We start from the raw sequence: 11,730 nt of genomic DNA on the forward strand, positions 1-11,730 counted from the left end.
CCATCTCTTCCCCCCACCCAGGAATATACTTTAGGTTTTCCATATGTAACCTTTATAATATAGTCCAGAATCTGAGTCTCAAAAATTAAGCATATGCCTCTTCAACCCACTCATTTTCCCCCCCAATGTGCTTCTTTGTTCCTGAAGCCCAAAGACTAAATGATTTGCCTAAGGATACAAAACTAATTAGTAGGAAAGTCAGAATTATGTGTAGCATATGGATTATACAGTTGACCTTTAAACAACACAAGTTTTAAACTACACAAGTCCACTGATATGTGAATTTTTTACAGTACAGTAAACATATTTTCTCTTCCTCATGATTTTCCTGATAACATTTTCTTTACTCTAGCTTACTTTATTTTTAAGAGTCCAGTATATAATACATATATCATGCAAAATATGTGTTAATCGACTGTTTATGTTACTGGTTAGGTTTCCGGTCAACAGTAGGCTGTTAGTAGTTAAGTTTCTGGGGAATCATAAGTTATACGTGGATTTTCCACTGTGCGGGGGATTGGCATCCTTAACCACATGATATTTAACAGTCAACTGTACTATGAATCAATAGGGCTTGGAAGACATGGGTTTATGTCCCTGCACATCACTTGTGTCTTTATGCAAATGACTTAACCCCAATTTTCTTATAAGGAATGGAGAAAGTAACAATCCCTACATCAAAGAGTTGCTATGAAGAATAAAGCAAGTTAGTAACATATATAAAGTGGTTAAAATGGTGCTTTATTTTTGCTGTTAGGACTACAGACTATCTAAAACACACAGACCTGACCTCAGATGGGTGCAGTGCAGAGCCTGTCGGTTTCAGGTTTAATAATAAACACTAACATTTATTAGGTAATTAGCAAGTGCCAGGCACTATTCTAAACACTTTGCATCTGTTAACTCATTTAATCCTTACATTCCTGATGAGAAAGCTGAGACACTGAGAAAGTTACTTGCCAAAGGCCACAGAGGTGTTGCAAAGCAGACTCAGGATTCCACCCCAGGCTATATGGCCCTAAAAACCACACTCTTACACTGCACTGTCAGAGGCTGGGCAGTGGGTACCACAGAAACATGTACTCAAGAACTGAATGAGATCATAAAGGTCATAGGGTAACCTCTCACTCAATCCAGGATCTGTCCTGAAAGTTTTCACACAAGCAATTCTGGGGATGGGGCGGAAAGCCTTACAAAACAAAGAGGATTAGACAGATTCAGAAGGTGGCAAAGGAGATGTTCCAGAAACATACGAAAGAACACAAAGGTGGGAATGGGTAGATTAGACCGAGTGGGTGTTGTAAAGTCCTCTCCTTCTTGAAGAAACAAAGTTGGAGAGGGGCAGAAGAAAAGTCAGTAAAGTCCAGAATAGCCTGGTAAAGGATGGGAAGAAGGTGTTCCATGTTCAGCAAGCAGTAAGGAGTTGATCAACTAGAGAGTCTAGACAGGGCCTCACCTATTCATATACAGTATGGTTCCATTAGACATGAGGTAGGTAATGCCCTCAGAAAGATCCTTGAGAGGTAGGAGGAAGGGAAAAAGGGTACATGAATCAGGAATCTGCATCTGAGACACCACCCCCTTTTCTCTTTAGTATTTTAAGTAGCTAGAAGTTACTCAGTAAATAGGATACAAGTGATAGATCGAAGATAACATAGCAGCATAGTAAGTGTCCAACAGGTGAGTGGAGAAGAATAAGGGGAAATCCATGAGATTATGAAGTCTAGAAATAAAGCTGGCATTGGAGAGTCTGCCCATGGGCAGGAAGATATCCCTGAACCTGTCTGCTATTGAGGACAGGAATGGGCAAGAGAACTAAACCCTGAGTGGAGATGGAGGTGTGGGCTAAAGATGCTGCTGAAATAAGAGTACGGAATGGGAACCAAAGCAAAAAAAAAAAACTAAGGAATGAGAGAGGGACTGGAAAGGTCTCTGGACTAGGGAACTTTGCCGGAATAGATGGGGAGGAGGTTGGAACCTGGGGAACAAAGGAGGCCAAAACTGTAACTCACAACTGGCCTCACCCAATCCTGCCTCAAACACTGAAGGGTGTAGAAATGGGCCAGAAGTGAGCCTGAGGATGGGAAGATCAATGGATTCAGTTTAGAGGATCTGGGGAAAAAAATGGGTGGGAGAATAACAAAACACCGAACTAACCTAAAAAGGTTCCCATCCCACAAGATTTAAAACCTAAATCAGGACTAGGGTTTGGAAAATGCAACTTTTTTGACCAAGACCCACAGTAACAAGTACATTTTAGCTGCCACCCAGTACACAAACATACACTCTTCTTGGTGCCCCAACACTGGTAAGTGGCAGAACTAAGACTCAAATCAATGACTGTTTACAAATCACATGCTGCAAACTGCTGTCCTATTTTTCAGAAAGAGTGGGTCCTGAAATCAAATCAACGTAGTGGGTTGTGACAAGTATTTTTTCAAAGAAAACAGAAAATAAGAGTGTACTACAATTAGTAAGGAAAAGCATTACGTCTTAAAACTTTTGGTTCTTTTTTATATTTACACACGTGTGCACTGAGTCAGATGTAAAATGTTTCTTTTTGGTCTCTGCCCAAAAAGTTTGGAGAACAAAGACCTAAAGTACCCCCTGAAGGAAATGGAAATGGATGCCACATTAACAGCCAAATGAAGCTGTTTTACACATAGAACCAACTCCAAGAGAAGTGGGCTAACAATTATAGAACAGGTACCGTACAGGGTGAGAGCTTTCACAGGAATTAACTTAATTACCCCCAACCGATGGATGAGGAAACAGACTCTGTCACATTGCGAGTTTGTGGCAGTCTGAGAATGGAAACCACTGATGTTCGGCTCGCGCTCGCTCCTCTGCCCCAGGACGCGCCAACCCGCCACGCATCGAGAGCCCGTCACCGTCACGGGCGGTGACTCGGCCGACGCCCGCCTGCTGAAGATCAGTGCGGCCTCTGCACTAGCAGGGCCGGGCTGAAGGCGTGACGTACCGCAGCAGGCGAGACGCCCACATCGATTCACTGGGCGCCGGGACAAACCCGCTGTCCCTGGAAACCGGGGTTTCACAACCCAATGGAGGACGGTCGAGGTCTCGGTACCCACGACGCGCGTGGCTTGGCCCTTCCGAGCCACTATCCCGAGCCCTAGTACGCGCCGCTCTCGCGATATGAATGGCCGGAGCCCTAGGACTCGCCACTGACCCAATTTCCGCTCCCCGAGGGGGGCCCAGTCCCGCACCGGCCGGGAGAGTACCTGAGACAGGAGGCGCCTCCGCCATCCCGTGCCAACACCTAAAACGAGCCCGGCAACCTAGAGAGGGCTGTCACCCGGTCACGTGCCTTTGACTTCCGGCGCCGCAAGAATACTCGCATCTGCGCGCCGGGGGGACGGCCACGGAGGTTGCGCGGCCTAAGTGAACTGTGCGGTGCGTCCGTGACGTCAGACACAAGCGCCAGGCGCCGGCCTGGAGGAGGAGACTAGAGGCTGGCTGTAGGTGGGGCTAGGGTCACGTTCGTGCGCCGGTTGGAATGTGCGGTGTCATTGTTTTTCGTTTTGAGACTCACGGTGTTCTCTTGCTACTATGCCCTTTTGTCCGGGCACCTAACCAACTTCACCTGGCCTTCCGCAGTTAACTCAGAGGTCACCTTCTACCTAGAGTAGTTTGGCTTTGGGGTTAAAAAGCAACGAAAAAAACCCTAAGTAGTCAAAAGGGAACCTGAGGGAAAATACGCGTTAAAAAAAAAAAGATAAAGGGCTAATACACCGAGAACGCTTACAAATCAGAAAATGGTAAGCCAAAACCAAACCAAAAACCCCAGAAAAAAACCCGATTAACCATATATTAGAAATGGTAAAGGGGCGCCTGGGTAGCTCAGTTGGTTAAGTGACTGCCTTCGGCTCAGGTCATGATCCCAGGGTTCCGGGATCGAGCCCCGCATCTGGCTCCCTGCTCAGCAGGGCGTCTCCTCCCTCGGACCCTCCTCCCTCTCATGCTCTCTCTCAAAATCTTTAAAAAAAAAAAAAAAGGAATGGTAAAGGACTTGAATGGGCAGATGACAGTAAAATATAGATGGATACTGAACGGAAGGGGGAAAGTTTGGAAGCACCAATAATTTTTAAAGTAACAAAATTTTAGGGACGCCTGGGTGGCTCAGTCGTTAAAGCGCCCGTGACAGTGGCGGGCTCTCGATGCGTGGCGGGTTAGCGCGTCCTGGGGCAGAGGAGCGAGCGCGAGCCGAACATCGGTGGTTTCCATTCTCAGACTGCCACGAACTCGCAATGTGACAGAGTCTGTTTCCTCATCCATCGGTTAGGGGTAAATAAGTTAATTCCTTCAGTTCAGGTCATGATGCCAGGGTGCTGCGTGTGGCTCCCTGCACAGCGGGGGAGTCTGCTTCTCCCTCTCCCTCTGCTCCTTCCTCCTGCTCATGTTCTCTCTCTCTCTTTTTAAAGATTTTATTTATTTGACAGATAGAGACACAGCGAGAGAGGGAACACAAACAGGGGGAGTAGGAGAGGGAGAAGCAGGCTTCCTGCGGAGCAGGGAGCCCGATGCGGGGCTCGATCCCAGGACCCTGGGATCATGACCTGAGCCGAAGGCAGACGCTTAACGACTGAGCCACCCAGGCGCCCCTCTCTCTCTCTTAAATAAAATCTTTAAAAAATAAAGTAACAAAATTTTAAATGGATGTATGGAGTTTGTTTTGTTATTGCATTACTAAATAGAACACATTTAACCCTGAAGCATGTGCATTTGTAACCTAATTCACTGGTCCAGCCTTCCCCCAAAACACGAAATAGATTCATTTATTCACATGCGTTTTAATGCATACTCTTAGGCATTGCTCTAAGTGCTGGAAGTAAATGGTGAAAAAGACAAACATGGTCCCCACGCTCATGAATTGCATTGTCTAGTAGAGGAGATTAAAAACTTACATTTACAAATTAATAATTTTTAAATAATTTCAAATTATGTTAGCATTATGAAAGAAAGAAGCAGGGTAACAGTGATACTTAATAGGGTTTGCTCCAGAGAAGATGGCCAGGCTTCCTTGAGTAGAAGGAAAGATGAGAAAAAGCTAACTATATGAAGATTCAGAGAGAAGGAATAGTAATGTGCAAAGGCTATGAGGAAGGAAAGACCTTGAAGTAGTCAAGGTGTTAAAATATCTGCTGGACAATAGTGAGAAAGGAGAGTGGCACAGTATGAAATTGAAGAGGTAGGTAAGGAGATCACACAAATCACCTGCAGGCCATGATAATGGATTTTATTCCAAGAGTAGTAGGAAGATATTGAAGGGTTCTAAGCAAACAAGTGGTAGGTATCTGATCTACACGTAAAAGATTTCTCCTCTGCCCAAAGGAAGAATGAATTGTGGGGAACAAGAATAGAAGTGGGCAGAGCAGTTACATTTTTGTATTAGGCTAATGCAGATGATGGTGGCCTTGGGCTAGAGTGACAGCAAATGAGAGGGAGAGAAGAGGACAGATATGAGGTATATTTGAGATATAATCAGTGGCCAGCTTCTAAACTTTTTCCATGCCAACAGGTGTGATATGATATCTCATCACACAACAGGTGTGATGTTTTAACTAATTTTCATTCCTCTGATTACTAATGAGTCTGAACATTTCTTTCTTTCTTTCTTTCTTTTTTTTAAAGATTTTATTTGTTTGAGAGAGAGAGAATGAGAGACAGAGAGCACGAGAGGGAAAAGGGCAGAGGGGGAAGCAGACCCCCCGCCGAGCAGGGAGCCCGATGTGGGACTCAATCCCGGGACTCCAGGATCATGACCGGAGCAGAAGGCAGACGCCCAACGACTGAGCCACCCAGGCGCCCCTATTATTTCTTTTAAAGTAATCTCTACACCCAACACAGGGCTTGAACTCATAACCCCAAGATCAAGAGTCACACACTCTACCAACTGAGCCAGCTAGGCACTCCAAGTCTGAACATTTCTTAATGACCTTTTGAGTTTCTTCTTTTTGAACTGCTTATTCACACCCATTGCCTATTTTTTTCTATTGGGGTTGCTCTATTTTTCTTGCTTATGGTTTCTTGTATATTGCAGATATCAATTCCTTGTCAGCTTTATACATTTCAATTGTCTTCTTTTCTTCCATGGTCTATTTTGTCCTTTATCGAACATAAATCCTTAATTTGGACAGATCAGTTCATCAAACCAACCAACCAACCATACAGTCACCTTTCGAAATTACCAGATATATCAGTCTGGGTTCAATCAGGAGAAAGGAACCACACAGTCATTTGAACAGAGAAGATTTTATTTATTTAAAGACTTATTAACTATAACAGAGCATTGGAGTAATAAGGGGATTGACTAATAAAGAAGTAAAAAGAACTCTAAAATAAAATAGGATTAGCAATATAAGGAACAGCCACTACCTCTAGGGTTGAGATAAACTGTCTAATGAAGATCACCCCAGAGCTGACGTGCAGACCTTGTCAGACAGGATGTGCCCGTGGCTCACTAGATGGCAGGGAAGTGGCTGTGGTGCTGCGATAGCAGAAGTTACCAGAAATCTACCTTGTACGGTACTGGGGAAAGTCATTTGTGGGGAGGTGTCTCAGAAGAGGCACTCTACTACAAACCACCTGAGGGGGTGCCAAGAGAAGTTTCTGGCTGTTAGCTACCATAAACTGAAAAGGCCACGTGCTGAAGAAGCCCTGTACTTTGCTTGAGCCAAACACTGGAGAAGCCGCGCACAGCACAAAAGCCTGACTAACTGAAACACCAACAGGAAACAAAACCTTTTCCTCCTGCAATATCTCTCTGGTGCCCTCTACTGACACATCTTAATATCTGCCAGCTGATAAAGGATCTATTTAAAAGGGTGCAAATCATTTCACAGAGCAGGCAAAAAGGATAAATTTGGAACTGAATGGCATACTAGGGAATCTTCTCATTATTTTCAAAGCTTATAAAAAAGGTAAGTAAGCAAACATCTATCCTGCCTTTTCTATACAAACGGTACTTCATACAACATACCAAAACTTACGACATACTTGCATTAAAAAAGAAGTGCCGGGACTCCCCGGCGCCGGAATTTCCGGCTGGCGCCACCACTTTGGCTTCCCGACCTTGGGCTACTACTGCTGGTCACTGTCTGCAGCCTCTCCGTGCGGTCATGTCTGTGCCTATACCGCAGCTGCTGAGGGGCCTCACAGGCTTCACCCCGTGGCTCCCGGTGCAGCATGCCCAGATCCATTCCAAGCCACCGCCAGAGGGGCTCGGGACCATGGATGACTCCATTGGGCTCACCTCCTGCTTCCTGTTTCCTCCTGCCATCAGGCTGGGTCCCGTCACATTTGGAGTGCTACAAGAAACGGGAGTGAAGGGGGCTGTCCTGTCCCTCACCCTGTGACCTGACCACCCCTGGCCTCTCCTGATCATGTCTGCTGCATTCCTGAATGGCCTTCCCAGGATCATGTCCTTCAATTACCTCTTCTGCAATCATGACCTCTCGATTTCTCCTTGGTGACATCCTCAGACCACATATATTGGTGTATAAGGCCCTACTCGGTAAGGCCCTCCTTATAAAAATAAAGTCTATTTAAATCTTAAAAAAAAAAAAAAAGTCCAGAGGTGCCTGGGTGGCTCAGTCGCTTAAGCGTCCAGCTCTTGATTTCAGCTCAGGTCATGATCTCAGGGTTGTGAGACTGAGCTGGGCATCCGGTTCCACTCTCAGCAGGAAGTCTGCTTAAGATTCCCTCTCCCTCTCCCTCTGCATCCCCCCTCCATAATAAATAAATAGGTCTTTAAAAAAATAAAAATAAAAATAAATAAAAAGTCCAGACACTGTAATATTCGCTAAGAAGAAATGAGCTGTCAAGCCATGAATAACACATGGAGGAAACATAAATGCATATTACTAAATGAAAGAAACCAATCTGAAAAGGCTATATTATATATGATTCCAACTATATGACATTCTGGAAAAGGCAAAACTATGGTTATGGTAAAAAGATCAGTGGTTGCCAGGGCTCAGGGGGAAGGAAAGGATGAATGGGCAGAGCACAGAGGACTTTTAGGGCAGTGAAACTATTCTTTATGATACAATGATGGTTACATTATCTAAATCCATAGAAAGTACACCAAAAGTAAACTCTATGTAAACTATGGACTTTGGGTGATAATAAGGTGTCAGTGTAGGCTCATGGATTGTAACAAATGTACCACTGTGGTGTGGGATGTCTATAATGGGGGAGGTTGTGCATGTGTGGGGACAGGGCATACATGAGAATTCTTCGTACTTTCTGCTCAAATCTGTTGTGATTCAAAACTGCTCCGAAAAATAAAGTTTATTAATTAAAAAAAAGATCTCAAATCAACAGCTTAACCTTCTACCTTAAGAAACTAGAAAAAGAGCAAACTAAACTAAAACAAGTAGAAGGAAGGAAACAATAAAGGTTAGAACAGAAATAAAAATAGAAAACAACAAAACAAAGTAGTTCACTAAATAAAAAGAACAAAATTGACTAACTTTTAGCTAGACTGACAAGAAAAAAAAAGAAAAACTCAAATTATTAAAATTAGGAATCAAAGAGGGGACATTATTATTGACCTTAAAGAAATAAGAATTATAAGGGAATCCTATGGACAACTTTATGCTAACAAATTAGATCACCTAGATGACATGGACAAATTCCTAGAAACACACAAACTACCAAAACGGACTCAAGAAAAATAGAAAAATCTGAATAGACTTATAGCAAGTAAAGAGATTTAATTAATAATAAAAAAGCTTCCCACAAAGCCCAGGCCCAGATGGCTTCACTGGTAAATTCTACCATATATTCAAAGAATTGACACCAATCCTTCACAAACTCACCCTAAAAATAGAAGAGGAGGGAATATGTCCCAACTCATTCTCTGGATGAAAACTGCCTTAGGGCAATCACTGCCTAGCTCTCCATTTGTAGAAATTGATGGCAACAGCCCAGACTGCTTGTCCATGAGAATGGAGTCAAACTGATCAGGCATCCTAGGGCAGTGGTTCTTAATTCTGGCTACATATAAACTACCTGGGGAGCTTTTAAAAATCCAAGTGCTCACACCATATTCAGATCTATTATATTAGAATCTATGGGGGGTAGGAAAATATAAAAGGAAAGCTATGGGAGATGAATAGAGGTTGAAGTGCCAAGCTTTTACTCTCTTACTGGATCTGATCTCCTCCACCCTTGCTAAACTGCTGGAGCTGACAGATTACAACTCAAGGAGACCACCTGCACTCAACTCTGCTTCAGAGATGCTGACTGGTGGCAGCTATAGGAGTGATCATCAAAGACTATGCTGTGCCTGGGACTGACTCTATCACAGGACTCATCTTCTCCACTTTCCTTAAATTCACTAAGATTGACATAGACCAAGGCCTGGCCTTTGGTCTTTTCTGAGTACAGCAAGAATTAGCAGAATGATAAAGGTGTTAAGGAATCTCCAGGGAAAGGTATGGTCAGAAGCAGGGAATCATGACTTTATGGTGGAAATGGGGGAACTGGAAGCAATCATTGCAGCCTAACAATGAAAAGTGGGATATAGCACAGAGAGAGGCTGCAGAGAAATTTTGGGGACTTTTATTGGCAAGTGACAAGAACCCAACTTCAACTAGTTTAAGCAGAAAAGGGGGTTTGCTGGCAGAATTCTCAGAGAGTTCACAGAATTAAAGGAAGAGTTGCAGAGACTTGGAGCACTCTGGGGGTCTCAAAGATCAGAAGTCAGGCCTCAGTGCCATGAGGATTCTTTCATTCGGCCTCTCGTCTTGTTTCCTCTCTGGCCTCAACATCTCAAGCTTCTCATACTGACAAAGACTTTGGGAGAGTAGGGGAAGAAAGTATTTCCCCTAAGTTTCCATTTAGAAAATTCAAAGGAAGAACTTCCAACAGGCACAGCCTGGTCACAAGCCCACTCTCATAGCTTGGAAGAATAAGGGTAGGGCTACTCTAATTGGTATTTTTGCAATAATCATATGGTTATATTGGGGGAGGCAGTTCTGTAAAAGAAAGAAAATGTTGGGGCGCCTGGGTGGCTCAGATGGTTAAGCGTCTGCCTTCGGCTCAGGTCATGATCCCAGGGTCCTGGGATCGAGTCCCGCATCGGGCTCTCTGCTCCTTGGGAGCCTGCTTCTCCCTCTGCCTCTCTCTCTCTCTGTCTCTCATGAATAAATAAATAAAAATCTTTAAAAAAAAAAAAAAGAAAGAAAGAAAATGTTGGGGCACCTGGCTGGCTCACTGAAAAGAGCATGTAACTTTTGATCTCAGGGTCATGAGTTTGAGCCCCCCACTGGGGGCAGAGACTCCTTAAATGAATAAATAAAAACTTAAAAAGAAAATTTCTCCATCTTAAAAAAAAAAAAAGAAGTGAAGTTTTTTTTTTTAAGATTTATTCATGAGACAGAGAGAATGAATGGGGGGGGGTGGCAGAGGGAGAGAATATCCAAGTAGACTCCCACTGAGCATGGAGCCCGACGTGGGGCTCAATCCCGAAACCCTGAGATCATGAACTGAGCTGAAACCAAGAGTTGGATGCCCAACTAACTGAGCCACCCAGGCGCCCCCCCCTTTTTTTAAGATTTTATTTTTTAAGTAATCTCTACACCAAACATAGGCTCAAACTTACAAACCCAAGATCAAGAGTCACATGCTTTACTGACTGAACCAGCCAGGTACCCCAAAGAATGTTGTTCTGAAAAGACTAAGCAATAAAACATTACAGAGAGGTAGAGGCCAAGTCACAGGCAGCTTTGTATGTCTTACTGGAGGTGTCAGGGAACCATAAAAGACTTTAAGTAGTGATTAGGTCAAATTTGTATTTTAGAAAGATAAATATAGCTGTATGTGATGAATGGGCTCAAGGAAGTCAAACTATGCATGAAGAGAAAGCAAGTCATTAATTCCAAAATACACTTAGAGTTAAAAGCAGTGTTTGATGATTAATTGAATGTGTAGGGTGAGGCAAAATGTAGGCATCAAGGATAACTCAAGAGCTTTCTGTTTTGAATGATGGAGGATAATGGTTCCATTAGCTGAGACAGGGAAAACAGGAGACTCAGGTCTGAGGGAAAGATAATGGTTGTCTTGGCCATTTGAATATCAAGTGTTTGCTGGCTTTGGGAACATCCAAATAATTGCTAGGCAAACAGCTGCATGTGAATAGGATTCTGAAACTCTGGGGCAAGATCTGGGATAGAAGTATAGATTTAGAAGTCAGCAGTTAAAGCCATGAGAATAGTTGAGCTCAGTAAATATAAATCATCAGAGAAAGAAGTATGGTAGATAAAGGTTAGAATCCTGAGGAGCACCAACATTACAGAGTTGGAGAGATGAGGATTTCAGATGGGAGTCTTAGAGAAAATAGGAGTAACAGGAAAACCAGAGTGTGTTGTCACAAAAACCAAGGCAGAAATTTTGTTAGAATGATTGCTCACTGGTATCCAATGCACTAAAGAGGTCTGGTTGGAGGACAAAGTATCACCCATTAAAACTGGCAATATAAGGGACACTGATAACATTGGCAAGATAAGAAATAGAGCAGGAATGTTTGCCAAGAGTGAATCCCAAAATAATAAGCTTAATTTGGATGTCAGATTTTAGGTAATGGTGGGACATTTAATTAGGAATGCCCAGGACTGAAAAGAAGAATGAAGAAAGAGGTCTAGGCTAGTGACAGTTATTTTGAATCCTTAGTGCACAGGTAATACTTAAAATCTTGGGTGTGAT

At 43.4% G+C, this 11,730-nt stretch overlaps 1 protein-coding gene and 1 pseudogene across 8 annotated transcripts in view; one reads left to right on the forward strand and one right to left on the reverse strand.

The window, feature by feature from the left end:
* The window catches only part of NFX1 (nuclear transcription factor, X-box binding 1), an 88,928-nt gene extending 85,523 nt beyond the window's left edge, over positions 1-3,405 (reverse strand). For 3 of the 7 annotated variants that reach the window (XR_004681294.1, XM_035016476.1, XM_035016479.1), the window contains exon 1: positions 3,243-3,402. Coding sequence is in view for 6 of the 7 variants with exons in the window: in XM_035016476.1 (XP_034872367.1) it covers positions 3,243-3,267 (25 nt within the window). In the remaining variant the exon portion in view is untranslated. Of the gene's footprint in view, positions 1-3,242 lie in introns of all 7 variants that reach the window. The other 4 variants (XM_035016478.1, XM_035016477.1, XM_035016475.1 and 1 more) reach the window with 3 other exon arrangements.
* Positions 3,406-6,449: 3,044 nt separating this feature from the next.
* Positions 6,450-7,516, forward strand: LOC118018227 (annotated as a pseudogene). The gene has a single exon (XR_004681327.1). The product of XR_004681327.1 is annotated as a cytochrome c oxidase subunit 8A, mitochondrial-like (transcript).
* The last annotated feature ends 4,214 nt before the right edge of the window (positions 7,517-11,730 follow it).

The sequence above is a fragment of the Mirounga leonina genome, unplaced genomic scaffold (assembly GCF_011800145.1).
Source record: "Mirounga leonina isolate KUSES-001 unplaced genomic scaffold, KU_Mleo_1.0 Mir_170, whole genome shotgun sequence".
In the NCBI taxonomy this organism is placed as follows: Eukaryota; Metazoa; Chordata; class Mammalia; order Carnivora; family Phocidae; genus Mirounga; species Mirounga leonina.